The sequence below is a fragment of the Denticeps clupeoides genome, chromosome 6 (assembly GCF_900700375.1).
Source record: "Denticeps clupeoides chromosome 6, fDenClu1.1, whole genome shotgun sequence".
Classification (NCBI taxonomy): domain Eukaryota; kingdom Metazoa; phylum Chordata; class Actinopteri; order Clupeiformes; family Denticipitidae; genus Denticeps; species Denticeps clupeoides.
The window spans coordinates 22,041,907-22,063,760 of NC_041712.1; the positions used below are offsets into that span (position 1 = coordinate 22,041,907).

Here is a 21,854-nt window from a genome sequence, read left to right on the forward strand (position 1 = left end):
CTATGGACATTTCTCTTGCCTAAAGTCATGCAATCTGAGCCATTTAATTGGAACCCGGCTGACACACAGGGGTATTGAGGCGGCATTCGGACAACGCCAGCCTGCTTCAATCAAGCACGATGTGCACTATGACTGCGGCGGCGGCAGCAGCAGCAGCAGGCAGCCCGACAGCCGAGCCTGGCACTTGCAGCAGCTGAAGCAGGACGCCGGACAGGACAGCAAACCGGGGGTCTGCCTCAGAACCAGGAGCAGTTCAGGTTCAGGTATTTCCTTTCGGTTGCAACTGAAATTGTCCGGTAAGTTTGTGCACACTGGTCATTCATTGAAATGATAGAACCCAAGATCTGCTATAACCACAGATTGAAAATCCAATAAACTAACCATTAATAACTATTTTGTTCCTACTTTTCAATAACAGATTGGTTAATCCTATTGTAGTGTTGTTTAATTATAATGTAATTGCTCTGGGAGATCTTATTTACAAGTAATAATGGTGATTCCAGGAATAAATGATCACCTCAGCAAGACGACTTTCTCCAGATAAACCTGAAGTGAGAATCGCCTTCAGCCTCGACAGTAGCTCAGGTAACACAGCCAAGGACCCTGCAACCCAGGGTTCACAGAAAAGCGCCTTTTTTCTTTCTTCCCCATTTCTTCCATGGTGTATGGATCGCATTCACTGAATTCCCTCCACCGAAACCTCAACGTGAATGTAGCTGTTCCCCCCCACCATGTTCTTTTCATGGAGACAGGTGCTCCCTCTATTTCAGTAGGCTGCTGGCATTTTAAAAACAAAGCGTCCACCTAGCTGTCCAGTCAACAGTGCTGTCAAAGTGTTTTACAGCTATTCAGGCAAATAGTTGGACAGCAGCTGCAGCTCTGCCCCGGCAGCATCAGGTTTCCCCATTAATACCACACTGCTGCGTGATTCACTCATTTGCTTTTAGAACACCAGCCTATATTTAAAGGCGTTTAACGCTTCACCCTCCTCTGCTCGCCCATCTTTTGACTTCTCGGTCTCCTGTTGTTCGGTACACACACACACACACACACACACACACACTCATAAGACTCGCTCATGGAAGTTATTTTGCTCAGTCATCTGGCCTGGGTCACATTGAACGTGCATTTCTCTTGGCTGCATGATACACAAGACATTTGTGCATCATATTATGATTAAATATTGGCCATGCAACAAATGATATAGATAAATTACAAATAGCTGTCACAAGATCTCGTGTACTTGTACTTGAACAGATTAAACGAATTCAGTACAGTGCTGTGAAAAAGTGAAATTTGACTGAACCCCACCACCATAACTCTCATCTCCACGTGTTTCTTTCAGACCAAAGTGATGCAGAGGACACCTTTCCAACCTTTCCTGAACTTGAGCAACGTCTTCAGGTAGAGTTTTCATTCATATTGCAGCGGCTTGTGATCTGAGTCTGTAAAATGGTCCTACAATTCCTACTGTATTTTCTATTTTTATTGATATTAAATACCTCACAGTAGTTGTCGATTGCTTTTTTGAAATTGCATCAGGAAGGGTTGCGAGACACATGTCTCACACATGCCTGAATGCACAAGATGACGGCTTCCAGTGTTTCAGAGGTCTGCTTGGCTATTGATAACCCTGGATTACAGTAACTTCCCGCTCCTAAGTCTGGCAGAGAACAGACTTCAGTCACCATTTTGGCATCTGTCTGAGGCATGAGACAGCTTTGTCCCAGAATGGTGACTGCAGTGATCTCAGGCTGCTTTTGGACTTCTGCACTTCTCTTTGTTGATGTCATTTTTAGCTCAGGATTAAAGGAAGGACGCTGCTCAGGCTATTTATTCACAAGTGCGGACAACACGAAGTTGTTCTGCGGTCATGTTGAAACACTGCAGAGGAGCCTTCTTTCCTCTCTACATGCTTTTAATGCAGACAAGTTTCCCCATGAGAGCTAGCAGTGTACAGCTGTTCCACAGGGTGGCAGTATGTGTAATGTTTCTATCCAGGGATCCGTGGAATAATGCCCTAAACCAGGGCTTCTCGAGCTTTTTAAAGCTCATCTATTCATACATGTAATGACTCGGGGATCTATTTTTGCGTTGGGAAAAAAACTATGTGGTATGTATCCTTGAGTATTAAAGCATCTAATTTTGATGGATGGAAGTATGGATTAATATTGTATCCTACTCAAAATCAGTTCTTCGCTCATTGACTCGAGTGTACTGTATGCACTGTAAGTCTGAGGTTAGGCTCTGAGGTCAACACTGCCGCCGGCAGATTTAGTTTTTCACCTCTGCTGGTATCATAGTAACATAACAAAAATCTGGACTGGCAGGTGGGTCACGAGGATCGAGAACTGCCGTAAAAGATTCCCTAAAGTGACGTTGTATCTTCAGAAAATAGGGTGTGGCTCGTTGACAATTGCATCTTTTTTTATTGTAATCAGTGAGGCTAATAAAAAAAAAATATAACCCTGTACATTTAAAAGTGGCTATTAAGAGTCCTGAGGTTTGTGTTTCTTGTTTCTAGTCAAAAAACACATCCATTCTCAGCAGGAAACATGAAGACTTTTTAGTACCCTTTATCCAATACCCACAAAATATGCACCAAGTCATGGTCTCAGTATATCTGCCAGTGTTCGATGAAGAAAGTGCAAAGATATCCATGTAATATGGATGGCTTTAAACATTGTGTGTGGTCTGAACATGCCTGAGCTTTTGTTACACTTTAGCAGGATCACACATAGAGCGAATGCATGAAGTGCCCGTGCCACATGAGTTTTTTTTTTTAAAACATTCTGGCAACAAAACAGTGAGACAGTGAGAAAAAGGAATTAGGTTGAGGAAAGCAGCCTGATGTGGAAACATCACTCTGACTTAGCAATGAGTCATTGTGAAAGCAGAAGTCCAGACACACAAAGGACAGAGACAGCCACTAACCCACAACATTCCATGATTAATAAGGGTTTCTTGTCCAAGCAGTTAAACTGTTATGCATGCATGTGCACTTTTATTCAGGCTTCTATAACAAATATTCTTATAGCTTTTATTATTAGGGTCTATTACTTATACACAATCTCAATGGACATGGATTTGTATACGGTAACTGTAGAGTAAGTTGAAGTTTTCCAGGCCGCCGAGATCCATCCTGTCACCTTTAATGTCCTTTTTCTTCAACCTCACCAGCCTGTGCTGCCATGCCAGTCATTAAAGGAGTCGGTTCAGGTGTACAAGGAACACTGCAAGATGGCCAAAGAATTTCGCCAGGTCAAAAAGGAGATGGCCCAGCTGGAGGAGAAAAAGTGAGTTGTGTGAACGACGGAGAGTAGGTCTAAGGTCATACACCAGACTGCTACCCGGGGTCCTGGGAAAAGATACTCAGAAATATAATGTCTGGTCTCTGGAACGTTACTGGGGCATGATATTTGGCAAGTCCAATGAGTGTGTGTGTGTGTGTTTTGCTGTGTTTTCCTTGACTGGTGGATTTCATTATTGGGGGCTGTCTGGTTTCAGGCCACAGTCACAACTTGTGAAAGGGAAAATACTATTATGACATTTTACTCTGAACCTCCAAAGGCCACATTCTGTGGTATCTGTTATGTTTTATTTGGCACAGGGATTTTCCAGGTAGAGATCACTATCTGTTCACACACGTGGGGCATTAATAAAGCCACCCAGCATAACAAGCAACAAGGTTGTATTGATGCTATAAGGTATAAGGAAGCATTTATGCTGGAGATAAAAATAGGCCAGTCTGATTTTCATTTATTTTCGTACGACTTAAGGAGGAAATGTAGACCTAGTGATCTGGGTATAAGTCTTATGCAACGCTGATGCTCCTCCTCAGGCCGCATTCCACATTGAATGACAAGGGGATTTTTTTTTTTTTTTTTTACAGCGGTCACATGTCTCTTTTTAAAATAGTCACTTGTAATCTATCGTACTGTAGAGTGGCGTGCAACGGCACCGAGTTCGCCACCCCCAAGAGTTTTACTGAAGTTTTCACTTCTGCAATGTCCGTAGTGAATGTGAATGAACATTTAACACCGAACACAATTGGAAAAACTGTAGCATTGAAGTGTATTATGTTTTTTGTCTATGCCTTCTATTTAAACCATGATTGTCTGTTTGTGTGCCGGTTAGTAATAAAAGTGTGTTATTAAGTAGTCACGGTGTGTTTGACTTCCTCTTTTGGTCCTTTGACAGTGATAAGGTCAGGCAATTTTGCCTGCGGAAAGCCCAATTGCATGACGGCCATTAGAGTGTGGTTATCCTCATTAGTGAATCCCAGCATGGTGTATTCCCAAAAGATTAATATCATTAAATTCAATTACTTAAATTAGTTAAATTTTTTTGATTGAACGTTACTGCTAGTCTACTTAAAAGGTTCCTTCGTTTAGCACGCTCAAACACATTTCTTTAGGCTAATAGTGGTGTTAAATAGACGTTGTTTCTAGTTGCAGTGAACAAAGAACACAGACTTTTTTTTCCCTTGCAGTGACAAAGGCGAAAATTTTGTATCAGAGATTAAGCATCTCATCTTTCGTCTACTGTATGATTACATGTTCGTTAAAGAGTATTATTTGGCGCGCCTTTATGCCCAACGATGTGTAAATGCAGAAATGACCCTTTGAAGCAAACGACACATCAGCATACAGGCCGTGTCAGTACTTTTTGTTATTTCAGTGAGTTTTCCTGATCCTGGAAGGGCATGTGTTTTTCTTGAGGTCTTGAGTTTCACAGCCCCGCTGGAACGGTTCCGTCCGGCGTCTCCGCCCCAAAGCCACCATGCCTCAGCCCTGGAGGAGCTTGCGTCTTAGCTCTGTTTACCTAGAACCGAATTTCCGTAACAAGCTGCGGCAAAAGTAAATGGACAGTCCACATGTCAGAACAACAAATGCCGGTTTGCTGAAGGATCAAACGTCAAACTCCTTTTCCCTCTCTTTGTCTCCCCCCAACAGAAGAGAACTGATTGCAGAGTTGATGGAGGACGAGAGGGTGACCATAGAGATTGCGCGGCTTGAGGAGGAATTCCGGATCCTTTCAGAGGAGAACCGCACTTTGTTAACAGTCCACAGTGAGCGTGCCCAGCAGTTGGAGACTTTGCGGGTGGGCAGTCAGAATAGACGGGGCTCATTGTGACCTTAGACCTCCACAAGCTGCTGAGCCTGGATCCTGCTGCACAGTGGCTTGTGGAGACACATTTGGTGAAGTTGGCGTGGTCCAAAATGATCATTTGAACGCCTTTGTTTTGACCACTAGAAAACATACAGTGTGGCTCTTGTCCATTTTTTGTGTCAAGCCTTAGTTGAATTTTTAAGACGTGTAGTATTGTTTATATATAAGTTAGAAATTCATGTATTTCATGTCAAATGTTCACATCTAAAGGTAGTCACCCAGTGAGCTCGGTGCTAAGTGAGTACTGAATGACGATCCGTTCATCAGTCCAAATGACTCGCGAATAAATATGAAGTTTGCACTCATGGCTCAGCTGTTCTGTGTTCATCTCCACTGGTCTTTGAAAGTATAATAAAAACCATCCATGTGCTGCAAGGAGGAATAAAGAACCTGACGTTAGGGGGTAGTAGCCTAGTGGTAAACACACTCGCCTATGAACCAGAAGACCCAGGTTCAAATCCCGCTTACTACCATCATGTCCCTGTGCAAGACACTTAACCCTGAGTGTCTCCAAGGGGGGGACTGTCCCTGTAACTACTGATTGTAAGTCGCTCTGGATAAGGGCGTCTGATAAATGCCGTAAATGTAAAATGTAAACTTCATTCAGGGAATTGAAATCATTCAGTCATTCACCTGTCTCGTCCCAGCGGGATACTGTACCTACACACGGAACTGTAAAAGTTCTTTTGATAAAGCACCACGTGAAACGCGGACAGGGCACCGAAGTGAAAGAGAGAAGCGGAAGTTTTGACTCATCCACGTCTGACAAGGACGACAGCCAATCAGCGCGGGCATCGTCCCGCGGGGGGCGGGGCCTGGGCAAACTCGTTGTCACGTGACGCAAGTGACAAGCGCCTCCTTGTTCCGATGGGACCTCGCGAACGACTTGTATATTTGGCGACGACGACGTTCTGGACTTTGATCGAGGTGACATGACAGGTGAGTTGACCTAATGACGCCGCCGCCACGTGGAACCGCGCGAACAATTAAAAACAAACAAACAAACAAACAAACAAACAAAAACAAACACGAAGTCGGAAGGGCGCCGTGGGTTTCCTCGCACGTTCTGTTGTGTTCGTAACTTTACCCTCGCAGCCCGGTTTACTTTCCGACAGAATTCTCTCTTTATTTTATCTCGTCTGCGAACGACGGACGCGGACTCTCAGCACCGGGTCTGTTCTGAGACTCGGTTTATTCTATTTTTTTTTTAAGTTAACGCCACGCAATACGGACGCTGCAGATGCATTTTTTTCCCTCCCAGATTTTTGCTCGCCACCGAGAGGAAAAAGTGGGAGCGGCGGGAAAATTGCTTGTTCATCCTTTGTCAGCAGAACCGGGTGAGTCAGCAAGTCCGCGATCTTGCGCCACAGGACTCCTGCGTGACGTGACGAGGCTTCGGCGCTCCAGCTGACGCGCACGACGCGAGGACTCGAACTTCCGCGCTCGTGTATTAATTCGGGTTCGTTTTTATTCCGCCGCTGTGTATGAATGCTGAGGTGCATAGGATGCGTGAAGTGAATGTGCAACTCGATCGTGTGCACGAACGGAAAAAGAATAAAAAAATGCAATGTTGTTGTTAAGGCGCTACTAGTTTGATCAGAGATTGAATGTTGAAAGTGAAGTGATTGTCATTGTGATGCGCTGAAGCACAGCACACGGTGACACAAGTAAATTTGTCCTCTGTGTTTAACCATCACCCTGAGTGAGCAGTGGGCAGCCATGACAGGCGCCCGGGGAGCAGTGTGTGGGGACGGTGCTTTGCTCAGTGGCACCTCAGTGGCACCTTGGCAGATCGGGAATCGAACCGGCAACCTTCTGATTACAGGGCCGCTTCCTTAACCACTAGGCGTCCTGTGTAAACACACTCGTCTATGAAACAGAAGACCCAGGTTCAAATCCCACTTACTACCACTGTGTCCCTGAGCAAGACACTTAACCCTGAGCGTCTCCAGGGGGGAACTGTCCCTGTAACTACTGATTTGTAAGTCGCTCTGGATAAGGCCGTCTGATAAATGCTGTTGTTTAAAAACTTGCCGTTGTGTGGATGTTATGTGTGGCTCTGATGACACGTCCTTCATGTGTCTTGACAGATGCTGTCCACCATGTATGTGGACAGCCCGCGTCCCCCAGTCTTCACCTTTCAGTCCACTGTGCACAGCGAGCACGTGCTGCGGTGCCTGGACGAACAGCGGCAGCGGGACGTCCTGTGTGATGTGACGGTGCTGGTGGAGAACAAGAGCTTCCGGGCACACCGCTCGGTGCTGGCGTCCTGCAGCGACTACTTTGGCGCCCGCGTGTCCAGCCATGGCGTCCCTGGCCAGGTCGTCACGCTGCCAGATGAGGTGAGGACCTGATTGACCACTTCTCCATGACGTGTTCTCCATGACGTGTTTCTAAACGCACTTCAGGAAGTAGAACTTGATATGAAAGTGTGTTTGTTCATTTTTAGGTCACCGTAGATGGCTTTGAGCCTTTGCTCCAGTTTGCCTACACAACAAAACTCCTGTTCACCAAAGAAAACATCTTGGAGATTCGTAACTGTGCCGAACTCCTGGGCTTTAAAAATCTGGACCAGTCCTGCTTTGACTTCCTCATTCCGAAGTTCTTTGACGCCAACAAAAGTGCTGGGTCGGTGCCCAGGAAGCGGTGCTGTAAAAAGAACAAATGCTGCAAATTGCCGAAGCCTGAGAAGTCCGCCGCCGACGATGAGGATGTTGGTGGTGACGGTGGAAACAACGCATCCTCATCCTCGCAGCCCAAACAGGAACCTCCGGGACCGGCGACCAAAGTCACAGCGGACCCTTCCGAAAGCTGCGGTCCCGGCAGCATGGGCGCAGAGCCCCAGGTCGACTATTCTCAGCTCTGCAAGTACCGCAAGTTTCAGACGGCCTGTCGGGAGGCCTGTGGCTCAGAGGTTCTGCCCCCGACGCTGGCGGCCAGCGACGAGAGGTGCCGCCTGAAGTGCCCGCCCTGTTCCAGCGCAGTGGACTGTGAAGATTTGGTGGCGCCCACCTGCAGCAAAGGCCTTTCCCCAAAGGAGCGAGGAGGTGTCCCGGCGTCCACCTGCCTGGAAAGAGCCCAGTTTAAGCAGGGGTCCAACCCTGGAGATTCGGCGGACCTTACAGGTCTCTCTGAGGCAGCCGACCTGGAGGAAGCCAGCAAGCGGGCACCCACAGACACCCAACTGCCAGGACCCAGCGGCAAGGGCTGCCAACCAGGCACAAAGGCCATGCCAAGTGGGAGAGAGAGGAGCAGCGTGGAGAGGGAGGTGGCTGAACACCTCGCCAAAGGGCTTTGGGCGAACTGCTGTCCCTCACAGCCCTACCCCCCCCTTCCAAACAAAGCCCCGGACCTCCACTGGCAGCTGGACGTCGGGTCCGGCACACAGGAGTGCCCCTTCCTGCGCGACCTGGGGGCCGTCGGCGCCAAGCTGCCCGACAGCGAAGGGTCGTCCCGGCCAGAGGGGAGTCCCTGCGTGTCGTCCGTGAACTCCGGTGAGGACTCCGACAGTTTTGACACGGAGGGGGACAGCGAGTCCTACACCAGCGAGAGAGCGAGCGAGGTGAGTTGCTTCCACAACGCGGTGCGTCAAAGAGGAAGTCCGGCAATATCGGCGAGACGGCCACTGGTTGTTTTTTTTTACCGCTCCGGAGTGAGAATTCGATTGGTTTCTTTTAAATAAACTGCACAAACATCCCAAAAAGGTCACGGCAGGAGTGGCTGAGCTTAGCCGATAGTTTAATCATTCACTCCGCCGCCGCGGGCACGGCACGTTTGAACTGAAGTGTCGATCCGAGCAGCACTAAAGCTCCTCCTCTCCCGCTCACAGCTCCCCTTCTCCGTGGAGCAGATCGCGTCTCTGAGCCGCAACGACTTCCAGCAGGTCCTGAAGCTGCGGTGCCTGACGCGCGAGCAGCTGGACCTGGTGCACGACCTGCGCCGGCGCAGCAAGAACCGCATCGCCGCCCGCCGATGTCGCAAGAGGAAGTTGGACTGCATCCACAACCTGCAGTGTGAGATTGAGAAGCTGGTATGCGGCTGGTATCTCGTTCTTATACTCACAAACACTCAAGCGTTCAAGCACCCCTTTCTAGTCACTTTCTAGTCACCGGGGCAGTGGTGGCCTAGCAGTTAAGGAAGTGGCCCCGTAATCCGAAGGTTGCCGGTTTGAATCCCAAGCCGCCAAGGGTGATGGGTTAAATGCAGAGGACACATTTCACTGTGTGCACTGTGCTGCAGTGTATCACAATGACAATCACTTCACTTTATTTATCACTTTATCACATCAGGTTGTGACAGGGACATTCACATGCCAGAAACGCTAATAATTGGTATAAGCCAGGTAGCAGAGGTTACGCGCGATAACCCTTATCGCTCGGTGTGCTGACTGGCTTGTGTTTTGTGTGACCTCTGCAGAGGAGTGAGAAGGAAAAGCTCGCCATGGAGCACACCCAGCTGAGCCAGCTGAGACAGAAGACGTGGCAGAGCCTCTCTGGCCTCTACCAGAAGGTCTGCCTTTACCAGAAGGCAGCACTGAGCCCCGAGCAGCTGCAGGTCCTGGCCAAGTACACGCCAGCAGCGTGCCCCCTGTCGTCCCTCGTGTGCCCCGTGATCTCCCCCGGGGTCGAGGAGCCCCAGCAGGCCCCCGATCCAAAGACAGCCAGGGACACCTTCTCCACAGAGCCCTCTACCAGCTCTGCGGTGAAGCCCATGTTGGAGGAGAACCAAGGAGCTCCTCAGGCCCAAGCCATTCCTGCTTCTGACTGTGTTGGGGGGTTGAGCGGTACCTCGACCACAGAGGATCTTGGTTGTGGTGCGTTCCCCAAAATCCGACCAGACCCAGTCTGCAGGCTAATCACAGAGAAGTAGCTGCCTGTGGCTTGGCTTTTCTCGAGGACACTTAAGACTTTCTGTCGAAAATTATCAGCGCACACTGGTACTATCTTTTTTTTTTTTTTTTAATACTACTTGTCTTTACAACCCAAAAACTTGACTACTTCAGGACACATTTAATACAAAAAATGTAATCACTATTATGACACTTTCTAATACTGTGTGTGTTCTTCTGCTTTCTTTTATTAATACTTTATTAATGCAATGTAGCACATTTTTTAAGCTATCCATCTGTCATTTGAGTACATGTTATAGTTATTAACACACCAACCTTTAGCATTAGCCTGAAGGCAGAGACACTATAGTGTGTCCTGCTGTGCACCACTACTGTTCTCCTGTCCTGGACATTCTACAGACCCTCACCTCACCTCAGCTAATAATCACGCCATTCCTCTGTTGAGTAAAGTGTGTTTCGCAGGGAAAAACACGCAACTGGTGCCTTCTGGGAGCCGAGGTTGACACACTTGACTCTGTACCTCAGTCACTCAAAGTCGCCCGTAAGCCTTAACTTGTCACCAGACAGACAATCTTGGAAATCAGACACCTTGTTTATTTTCTCAGGGCCCGCGAATGGACTGCTGACACATGCTGAAACAGTTCTCCCGTGTCAGAACCTCAGGTGGCGCACACCCACACCCACACCCACACCCAGCCCACTCCAAATGCATTAAGAACTCAACAACTAACTCCGCTCATATATTTTTTATATATATATATATATATATATATATATAAAAATTAGTGAGCTGAGTTACACACAGACATGTATCACATTGAAAAAGTTTAGGACACTCTTGCTGGTCAATTTGAATATATTTGTATATCTGTGTATTTGTAAGGATATTTGTATAATGTAGCAATTTGTAGTGTTGTGAATTTTTTCCTGTTTTTTTTCCTCCTCCCCCCACACACACTGCTGTCTGCGTTGGGCGTTCCTACCTGAAACAATAAAGTTCACCTGTTGCCATGGCTGCATTTGGTAACAGCTTGATTAAGTCAGGCTCTGCCTTCCCCCTGGCGTTGTTTTCAGCTTCTGGATCTTTCCATGACTTCTGAGAATATATTTAATTTTGGGTGAAGCGTGATGTGTAAGTGCAGAATACACAGCAGATGCATGTAGATTCATGAGTTTGTAAGGTCTCAAATCTTTCATTCATCTATTTTTCATATAATCTGTTAGTCCTGGTTTGGCGTTGGATCCTGCCGCTTTTCTGTTTTTGTTCTTTTTTCCTCGTGGAAGTGCATGTTGTTAAGAAACTAACATGGTTAAAAATATAATGAATTAATATTGCCGATGCGCTGGATGAATCTGCAGTAGCACAGAGTTACCAGCAGGTGACGTCACACCACAAAGTATGCGTTGTAAAGGCAACTGTTCCGGCTTTCCACTTTCACAATAGCATAAAATAAATACACGAATAAAACCATGCATACACAAACAAACAAGTCTTCATGTGCCTTCATGGCTGTGTACCGTCAACCTGTGTGCATTTATCATACGAATATGTTTAATTTAGAAATGATGATGCTACCAAAGCTTCTTAATACATAGACACTGCATGTACTTACACGTAAAGCTAATGACACAGCAAAAAAAAATTAGCACACAGATATTCTATGTGACCCTGAGACATAGAATCCATTTCCAAGAAGCTAAGAGGAAATTTGAAAGCATTATATCTCCTTCGCCTATAGGATTCAGTCAAGATGAGCTTATGAAGAACTAGTAGGGATATTCCAAGAAGCAATTCTGTTCTAAACAGAAGCTTCTGGACGAAATGATTTAAAATACGGAACCACATGTAACTGAACAAGAACAATCACTCCAGTCTAGTTGTGTGGGGTTTAGCTGTATCCTTTCCTTGGCCTTAGATCATCAAACTAATTTGGTCAGACATGCCCCTCATAATCACAGCAAGATCCCATCAGCCTCCAACAGGTGAAGTCATCGATGGAAAAGCAGAGGCACAGGGTGAAAGGCTCATAAGCCATGGCCTCATTCATTGTGGATTAAATAAAAAAAATATAAATACTTGGGGGATTTGATTAAGAGTTATGCGGTTAGGAGATTAAACAGCGAGCAAACGGCATTACAGTGTTCTAAAGCCCAATCCCAGAATTAATCAGAACACCGAAAAAAGCTGCTACTACCTCGCGGGATTAAGGAAAAGCTTTCTTGAATTCTTATCCGATTCTCTTCCCATTCAGTGGGGTATGGCATAAGGAGCAAATACAATTCCTTTGGCCTGTTATGCAATGGTGCACGCTTTTCTGGATGAAAACTATACACACCGGAGGTCTGCTGATAAATTGGGAATTCTGACATTTTCTCACCTGTCCATGTCAGCCAAGGAGGCACAAGACAGCAAATCAGCAGCATGTAAAAATACGGCCAGACCTTCAAGTCACACATCAGCAGTGCTTCCAGAATAGTTGCCATTCCACTTTACTTGGCACATCCGATGATCCCTGTTTTGTGATGCAATATGGCAGAAATCAGTTGGCCATTATGTTTTACTGGCTGCATTTGTCGAAAATAAGTATTTCGCTCTCTGCTGTTTCATACATAAACACTCTCAACACACCCAGACTCCGAATTTTCCCAGGGCTTCGGTCCATAGACGGAATCTGAGGCATGGCTTTAATCTGCACCCTCACCGGTAGGACCAGAGATCCCATTCCACATCCAGACATTTTGGTATTACGCAACTGTGCCAAATTTAAATATTACAGATCCCGGTGGTATTATTGCAGAGGAACCTCGATTGTTTAGGATTTGAACAGGCAACCTTCTGATAATATGTCCACTTCCTTACCCACTAGGCCACCACTGGCCATATTTCACAGTTGAAAATGGGGAGAAACGCATGATTTATCATAGCAAACTAACCGTACCAGTCAATAAGCGGCCTGAGATGCTTGTTACAATATATCCACCCACACCTCCCCCCACCCACTGACCCATCTGCAGGATCGTAGCCCAGAGGAAGAGAGTAGGAGCCCGGCGCTCTGCTCTCCCCTGAGTTAATAAGGCCTCCGGTGGGGTGCAGGTCATGGGGAGGAGGTGGCAGGATTACGGCTGGAGGTAGGGGAAGAGGAGCGCTTGACCTTGGGAAAACATCTGCCGAGAATAAGTGGAGCAGAAAATGGCAGACAGAAGAGAGAATTTGGGAACAGTTGATATCTTTCTAGAGAGAGGGCCAAACAGAAGATGATGGGTCATGGAGATTATAAATGTGATTAAAATGATGCGGAGGTCACAGACATCGACGCAAAATAGATGAAAGGGATGCCGTGGAAAGACGAGTGATGGAACAATCTAAAGGGAGCTGAGAGAAAAGCGAAACGAAAATCGAAGTCTGCTGTGACATAAGCGTATAAAACTGAGAGCTTCTCCAGTATTACAGCCTTCATTCCCAACACACTGGAAAAGTACAGCACAGGTGTCACTTTCACATGTGATGGATGCTGAGGTCATAAACGATCACAGAGGAGAAAAAAATGGTAATCAGATTTCTGGTAATCAGATTTTACATTTAACAACTAAATCTTACATAGCAGGGCATTAGTGTGAATCATTTTGTGTAAGGAGACAATAACCAGAAATTATGGCATTTCTGAAAGAATAATATGTGATTATAACATGCAAATACTGTGGCATACAAGAGGACAATTATGCATGTTTAGCACTGGTCCATTTATTCAAACATTGTAAGAAAAGAACAGAATACGCCATACATTATACTTAACCATATTTTTTATGTCTTTTGTGCAAACATCATATACAGTACAGGTCAAAGGTTTGCATTGTAAAGGGGACACATTTCACTGTGAAATGTGTCCTCTGCATTTAACATGACGTGCAATTGAAAGTGCAAATGATTCATACATTTCATACATTTTATGGCTATTCAATGTGCACACTTTTTGTATTGCTTTAGCATAAGGTTTGTAACATGGCACTCGAGCGGTTAAGTGCGTAAAAATAATATGCAGTGAAAAAAGACATTAACATTTCACTCAGAAAAAAACATTATAATACCTCTACTCTTCATTAACTGCCATGAAATGCAGTCAGCAGGACACAGCACAAAAATCTGCAGCGTGGTGACAGCAAGATTTCAGGAAGCCACCTATTATCAGCTCCAACAAGCCACCGCTGGGTCATCTGGAGATTGCTCAAGGACACACCAGAGTCGCCGGCTTGTACTTTACTTTAAAACCACTAATTGAATCCCTACAGTCAACTTTGTGGCCGGTTGTCATAGCCTCGGAGTCATGCTGCTGCTGGCACAGGACTAAAAAGAGTCGGTCCTCTTGGGTGTGGCACAGTCCGCTGCGCTGATTCCCTTCCAAACAGTGGAGCCTCCTCATACTGCCACTTTATCTGTGCAACGAGTCACCCGGACATCTTGGTTATGCTCCAGTGTGATTTTAATGATCTAGGCTCAGTTTTTGCCAAACTGTTCTGGCCCTTCGAACTTCCAGAAATTACCCATGCCTCTGTGGTTTTTGGCCCTGCTCTATAATTGTGATGCATCATGCCTGGCACCAGATAAAGTGCAATTAGAGTTTGGGGTGCAGTTATTTTGTCTTGGGCAACTTTTGATTGGCATCATACTTACCTGTTGAGCTAACTTAAGATTCTTTGCATCTCACAGTACAAAAAAGAACAAAACGAGTGCACCAACATTAATAGCAAATTAATATCATGTTTTTCAGTGAAAATGTGTGTGAATTTCGGTTGACCTCGATGGATCTGTATTATACAGCATCTTCCTACCAGATGATGTGAGGTCTGCTTCCCAACTGGGTCCCAGTGTATCCGAGCGACGGGGCATCAGCGAGAGGTCAGAGATCAGGCTGCGCAATAAGTCCTCTCTAATGGCAGAAGGCTGCGTGCCCCCTCCCCACGTTTGAAAGTCCATTGCCCTCAAGCATGGGTGGGCGGACCGGCGGCACATCACAGTTTTTTTTTTTTTACTGTGCTCCCCGAGAGCCTCTCCAACTCTAAATTCAGGCGCAGGGAAAAAGGGCACCGCCGAGCTGGAGTGTTGGGAGCGGGTGTCTGCTCTGTCATCTCTGATTGGAGGGCTCTGCCTTCTTGAGACGCTCTCAGGCCCCCTGAGTGCTGCCATGTCAACTACATTGTCATGGTAACTCTGCAGAGACACCCAAACCTCTCCCTGGGCTTAGCCTTCAAATTGGATCTGAAAAGAAGACACATTTGTGCCAACAGTTTAAAGACCACTTTCCACGAGGAATACTGCAAGAATATACGAACAATTCTTTCTGCAGGTAAAGTTCTGCATTTTCAAAATGATATGAAAGAATTTCATTACGTGGATTATGAAGAGCACATTCATTCAATTTTTGATGGGATGAGGCAACAAAGTCACCTGAAAAATGTAATTTGAGATGAAAGCAGATCTGAATCCTCACTGCTATATTCTGCAGTAACACAGGTTGCTTGTAACTGCCAACATGGCCCTTGGTTTTCACATCTTGTTTGTTACAGACAAGGAGAAAAAATTAAACCCCTGACAGGGCATTCTGTGCCAGAAAAACCACATGACAGCAAAGTACAATTCCAAGCCTGTGACAAAACACAAGGTGTCAGCACACAATTTTTCATGATGACAGGCGCAATGTGTAAATCATCAGCGACGTGTCGAGGAATGAATGCAAGAACAACAGGAAAAAAAGTGTGGCTGGGTAGTTCAAAGTTTCATCTTTCTTTTCTTTCACTTGCGAAAATCCCATAAGTCATACTTGACATGTTCCCTCCTGTCTTATTTTCCTGACACGTTAAAAAAAAACAAAAAAAACATTTCACCCAAAAATGTTCTTTAAAGAGTACTGAAATATCCTACAAACCTGGACCATTGCTGATCTTCTGGGAAGCACAGCAGGTTTTGTCTTTCAGGTGACGTTTCTGTCACCTACAGATCAGGAGCGCACCATGGCTTTCCTCAGCAGGACACACGAAATAAATAAATAAGGGAAAGTTTAATCTTGTTTGATCTTATTGACGCTCGTGCTTTGAAGAAAGGTCTTAAAGCTTTAAGAAGCCGGGTGTCTGGGCCTCAGGTGTCTGAGTCGACGCCTCCTGACAAGCTCCTCCAGACAATGAGAAACACTGCAAATAAGAAACCAAGCTGCAGACCCATACGTGTATCATGTATACATTAATACATGTATAAAATTAATTTGTTTGCTTTAATAATTAAAGCACGCATTAGTTCCATATTCCGCATTTTAACCACATGACTGCCTCGACCTTACTGTACAACGGAGAAGCTTCATTGGCTCTCTGTCCACGCAGAACATTGCTTGCCCTGTTGACTGTGGTTAGGGCCACGGAGGCGGGGCTCAGGCGGCTCAGCTCATCTGATGACCTTTGGCTCTGATGGGAATGTTATCACACATTGATTTATTGCTAAGGAGATAGGCGCTGTCTCTCACCCCGCAGGTTATACCTCAGCTCACCCCGCGTCCCACCATGCAATATTCAGGATGCAGCCGACCGGCTGGAAATGCTACTGGCTTGTTAGTGGGAATGTGATAAGGGGTCCGGGAGATGAATGTGGACTATATTGGGAGCGATGTGTGATTTCCCTGTCTCCCACGTATCTCTGCTCTTGAATAATAAAGTATTTTTCATCCTGGTTTTACCTCACCCACACAAGACAGAAAAATGTCCGGAAATAAAATCAGTTTCAAACAATATAAATTTGCACGTGTGGGAGTGCAGTTTCATCTTCAGCAGACAGCTTGAATGAGCTACTTCAGAGGGGATAGAAGCAAGTATCGCAGCTCAAGGTCAATTTTAATAAATGTGGATCTAAGATGATGCATAGTTTATCTCCACTGTCCTGAAGCAGGATCAGATTAAGCCTGAACATGGGGAGGAACTGACACATGATTACATGAGATGATTCAAGCTGATATCAAGGCTGGAACGCAGCGCTTATTAAACCGCCATTCGTACTGAAAAGCTTTTTTTTTTTTTTTTTGACGTTTGGCAGCAAGTGCCATTGCAGTGACTGTATAATTCCAATCTGGAGACAAAGCCTTTCCCTCATTGCATGGCACTGGAGGGGCAGATTGTACTAGAGATGTTGAACTTATGGTCCTAGAGGCGTGCAAACTGTCACAATTTTCATCTTTTACCATCTCCGATGCACCTTTTCTAACCCTTTGGGTGATCTCCTAGTCACAGTGTGTAGCACTGCAGAACAGGAACAGAAAGAAAGAGCTAGGGTCGATGTCACCAGGCCATGAACTTCATATACACATTAATAGATACTGATAAATAAATAAAAGTTCCCCTGAATAATGTAGGATTTTACTTTATTTTTCAGTCATAGGGAGTGAAATATGGAATAAATAAATGCTGTAAATGTAAATGGAATATCTGGTCTGATGCTGATCAGTAGAGCGACACTCTTGCAATCTGCCCTGAAGTTACAAGCCAAACCAAACATCTTGGATTGCTAAATTTTATTCCATCTTAACTAAGGAACCCCTATTAGTAAACCGATCTAAAAGAAAATTGTTTTGCCCATGATTTATGAGAATCAACACATAGTGCCTACATACAGTATGAACGCATTAAAGGATATAATCAGAAGGGACCCTAAAATTGCGAAATGTGAAACATCTATGATCAGACACATGCACAAAAGAGACTGTTCAATGGCATATAGCTGGAAAAATGTAAAATTTCTATTTATTTTAAAAGTGGGAACAGCACAAGAAAATGAAATCATTTACGTTGGGAAACAGAAAATGTGGGACTGTGACCCCCCCCCAAGCATTCACAAACAAAACAAGTCATAAAAAAGATTCATATAAAGAGATATTTGGGGGGTAATTATTTGAGTCTCAAAGCCAGAAAAAATGGTGTGTTGCTAAGCCACGGTCTCTTTCCTCAGGATGCGTTTGGGGTGGCTGAGGATGCCGCCCAATCCAGCTCTGCCTCTCGGCCTCGCCCTCTTCTTGGAGCTCCTGTGGCACCTGAAGGAAATGCCCAGCTCCTCCATAACGTCACTGAAAGAGACGCACTGGCAAAGAGAACCAAACCCTGACGTGAGCTCCTGTCCACTCACCAGTCGACACACCAGCACCACAGCAAAGCACACAACAGACGCCAGACACAAGGGTTCTTTATGCTTCACATAAAGAAAACATGTTGTGAATCAGGAATTTTCCAGTATGCATAAACGATGAGGCCTGGGTCCAATAGGGGAGGTTTGGTGCCTTGGTTTTGTAGAAGATGAACCACATGATGAGTGTGAGAAATGTGGAAAATGACAGCAGTGGTAGCTCAGTGAGGGGAGTGATGATGGCGACTTTTAATTTATCCGCGTTCAGCAGTAAATACAACCTCTGTCAGTTCTATCAATAATCGATTTTACTAGAATTATGGTTTAGATCATCAAGGTAAATATTGGACATAACTGCAAAGGCATTAATGTAGTCTATAAATGAAGAACACAACACATTATTCACATTATCGATTATCTGGGGTCTGATGGGATGTTCTCTCTGAACGTCGTGTACTGCACGCCGTGGCCATACTTACCATACAGAGGGAGGAGGAAGGTTCATATCACAGTTCACAGTATTAAGAATACTTGAAGTATTAAAGTGTTTTAGAACAAATTTAAAAAATCTATATTGGAAAAGGATTGATGGTAGTAAGTCGTGGATCTGATTTAACCTGTAAATGCATTTTTTGTGTGTGAGTGATGTGTGTCTGCTGCTGAGACCTTTCACATCTATCACCTCCATAGCAAGTCGCTCTGCAGCTGAACAACACTGACAGAATTCCATTTAGCCGTTGTCATGGTAATCACATTCCAAGTGGAACGCTCTTTACATTGAAAATCCTGGGGTCTCGGGTTGGGGCGACCCCATTGGCCGTGAGTGGCAGACTGCGGTTATTGATTCCTTCTATCTTGGTAACATTACTTCTTAAGGCGCATCACACACAGCGGTGGAACTGTCAGCCGGGGTTGAGCCGGGAGCAATGGATTACACCCTTCACTGCGGTAAAGGGCAGGATATTACAGGGGATGTGTTGGAGGAGCAGTCCAGGTGCAATGATTTACACATGGAGGACAACAAGTACGTAATGCTCTTATACTATGGACATTTTAGATTTTCCTCATCTGAGGAAACAACTGGGCCCTTATCCTTCATCCTGTTTTTTGAATTGGAGGAAACTGCGTTAATAATTTAAAGTCAGATTTGAAAGTGATGAAGCATGTAGCTCAGGGTGCTTTTGTCGGGGGTCCGGTGATGGGGGACCATGTGAGGGCGGGGTTGCAGGTGAGACAGCTCCTCACAAACCTACAGGTGTGGTTAGCGGGGTGAGCGCGTCAGATCGTCTCCCAGGAGCCTGCCGTACTCCAAGTCCGTGGATAGGGAGGTTCCAGAAGATGAGGTGGATGGGTGCCTCTGCAGCTGATGGGACTGCACCCCGTAAAAAAAACAGAAGGCCTTCCGCATGCACAGTGACCAACAAAACAAACATGCAAACAAAAAGGTGAAGTCAAAGTCTGCAGACAACACAGCACAAAAAACACATTAATACTGCAATCCCGGCAGCCCATGCAACTCGTGAGCGAAATGAAATATGGCCCAGTGGTGGAGTTCACATGCATTTTCATAGCAGCGGATCAGAGAAAATGAAGCCAGCATAAACAACAGCTTGGGAGATAAATAAACGATGAGCACTTCTCAGGCTCACAACCACAATTCTTCTCCCCACAGGTAGCTGCTGTTTTCCACAACTGGTTTTATGTCTGCAGGCCCGTCTGGTTGGGGCGTAAAGGCTTCACCGGGTTTCAGTGTACTGTGCTCGTGTGTCAATGATCTTGAGCGACTACATTTCAATGGTGCGCTCTCAGTGAATACTAATGGCCTCGTTTTTTTTACTCCACTTAAATCTCCGGGCTCCTCATGTGTCCGTTACAAAGCGTGTGGAAGGCATGTCGGTATGTCGGTGTGGAAGGCACGTCACCTCTTCACAGTCCTGTAATAGGATATCTAAGTGTAATATGTTTTTAACTAAGTGACATGCAGAAATCCTTTATTCGGGTCAGGTCGGGTTGAGTTCAGCAAACACAAAATTCTGATCGATAGTACCAATATTTTATGTGTGATTCGCTGCTTGTAATTTAGTTTTATTAAATGTCAATTTTTTATTGAAACGTTAATTCTCAGTCACTGTTCTCAGGTTAAGCCTTAAAAATGGATGCTGAGGAGGTGAAATAGATTATGTTTTAAACCTGATAATTTTGCCACACATTTCCTTTTAGTCTAGTCGGGAGTTTTAAAAATCTGTACCTGTCGGGTCAGATACTGTTGGCCTTGTGTCGGACCTAACTTTGTAGCACAGCTCTAGTGTTGCATAGCAGCACATTACTGGCCATGTGCTTCTATGGCAGTGGTCTGTTTAGTGGAGTATTTAGTAACAACACAGAGGAGTGCTGTTAATGCAGAGATTCTTCCATTGTTTGGGGGGTTTTTAGAGCCAAGTGAGCTGAGCCAATCACTCACCTCCTCAATGTCAGAGTTTTTCCGTGATTTGTAGATAAACTCCCCAATGGCCACAAAAACTGAGAGAACGAGTCCGGCAGCCAGCACGATAAAGATGCCACCAATGTTCTCCACACCCAGGGCGCTGGCCTCTTTGTTGTCTTCCTCGGGGCAGCCGCTGCCCCGCCACCATTTCTCCTTCATCATGTGTAGCTTTCCTTCCTCCTGCAGCTGCAGGATGGCGATGGTCACTTTATCCCGGTATGGAGAGCCTGGGAGCAAAAAAAGTAATAAATAGCTACTCAGTTAACCATTTATAGTTTTAAATATGCATTATTACATGTATGCATTTAGAATAAAATGATGGTGCTTATATCCTGCATGAAAGGAAACATGAATGAAATTTTTATGAATACAACCTTAATGGAGACTAAATAAAATGCCACTGACCTATGGGGGTGCCCACCCCATAGCCCTTGGAGTCTATGAGTCCTCCAACTTGTGTGAGGTTGCAGTTCCTCTGGCTGATATACTCGATGCTGGTGGACTCCATGAGCAGGGCGTAGTCTGTGGTCAGCACTCGCGTGATTCCCTCTCGGTTGTTCTTCACCAGAGCTGTGTTCTTCCTGCTGCTCATGAATGCCCACATCTTCTCATACGTTGAGATTTTGGATTTCTGATGAACAGATATGTCCATCAGTCAACTTATATGGTATCATGGATGTGAAGGCAAGATGATTTCCATGTTTTTTTTTTTTTTATTCAGAAAATGCCAAATGATGTCTCAAAAAGTTAGTTTCTTCAATCACAGAGCACAATTCATAACATTTTTGCAAAATCTGTATTTACAGATTGAACCCTGCACAGATGGACAGACTGTATAATGTCTTGTATATCCAATCCCATTGGTCTATCATAGCATAATAGCAGGCAGGTGAATACAGCGCCATCCAACCTGGGGTGATGATGGGGTATAATCACTCGCCGAATCCGAGGCAGTAATCACACACTGAAGTAAAGGCAAAATATAAATCACATAACTCTACTTTTGATTATCTGCAATCATCTTTCGGTTTTGATGAGTCTGGTAGATGCATCTCCTTGGGCAAGGAAATTTAAATCTAAATACTTTACTGGACACTTATGATAAAGACCTGATGCATTTAATAGTGCTTGTGAAATCCCAGTTGCAGCTTTTTACTAATCCCTTTCTATTAGTACATTATTCTGTGCAGGAGCAC

At 45.3% G+C, this 21,854-nt stretch overlaps 3 protein-coding genes and 1 long non-coding RNA gene across 11 annotated transcripts in view; 2 read left to right on the forward strand and 2 right to left on the reverse strand.

The window, feature by feature from the left end:
• Positions 1-7: 7 nt before the first annotated feature.
• Positions 8-5,474, forward strand: map3k7cl (map3k7 C-terminal like). Its single transcript, XM_028984224.1, has 5 exons — positions 8-296; positions 504-585; positions 1,346-1,404; positions 3,181-3,296; positions 4,956-5,474. Exons 2-5 carry the CDS (start codon positions 510-512, stop codon positions 5,134-5,136), a joined length of 432 nt encoding a protein of 143 aa, XP_028840057.1. The 5' UTR covers positions 8-296; positions 504-509; the 3' UTR covers positions 5,137-5,474.
• A 533-nt stretch (positions 5,475-6,007) lies between these two features.
• Positions 6,008-11,065, forward strand: bach1b (BTB and CNC homology 1, basic leucine zipper transcription factor 1 b). Of its 5 annotated transcripts, none has more exons than XM_028983843.1 (6): positions 6,009-6,111; positions 6,434-6,631; positions 7,263-7,514; positions 7,622-8,734; positions 9,002-9,202; positions 9,589-11,065. In XM_028983843.1, exons 3-6 carry the CDS (start codon positions 7,263-7,265, stop codon positions 10,039-10,041), a joined length of 2,019 nt encoding a protein of 672 aa, XP_028839676.1. In that variant the 5' UTR covers positions 6,009-6,111; positions 6,434-6,631; the 3' UTR covers positions 10,042-11,065. The 5 variants fall into 5 exon arrangements, with proteins under 5 accessions (XP_028839677.1, XP_028839676.1, XP_028839679.1 ...); XM_028983846.1 differs by having other exon boundaries at positions 6,064-6,111; positions 6,504-6,631; XM_028983844.1 differs by lacking the exon at positions 6,434-6,631 and having other exon boundaries at positions 6,008-6,111.
• Positions 11,066-13,743: 2,678 nt separating this feature from the next.
• On the reverse strand, positions 13,744-15,923 carry LOC114791887 (uncharacterized). The gene is made up of 2 exons (XR_003750059.1): positions 15,465-15,923; positions 13,744-15,275 (listed from the first exon to the last, which is right to left on the reverse strand). It is a non-coding gene; the product is annotated as an uncharacterized LOC114791887 (long non-coding RNA).
• A 1,848-nt stretch (positions 15,924-17,771) lies between these two features.
• Positions 17,772-21,854, reverse strand: part of grik1a (glutamate receptor, ionotropic, kainate 1a) — a 33,544-nt gene continuing 29,461 nt past the window's right edge. The window contains exons 15-18 of one of the 4 annotated variants that reach the window (XM_028982415.1): positions 21,064-21,289; positions 20,635-20,885; positions 19,427-19,572; positions 17,993-18,131 (exon numbers count right to left, since the gene is read on the reverse strand). In XM_028982415.1, the coding sequence (XP_028838248.1) occupies positions 19,435-19,572; positions 20,635-20,885; positions 21,064-21,289 (615 nt within the window). In that variant the 3' untranslated portion in view covers positions 17,993-18,131; positions 19,427-19,434. Of the gene's footprint in view, positions 18,132-19,422; positions 19,573-20,634; positions 20,886-21,063; positions 21,290-21,854 lie in introns of all 4 variants that reach the window. The other 3 variants (XM_028982416.1, XM_028982414.1, XM_028982417.1) reach the window with 3 other exon arrangements.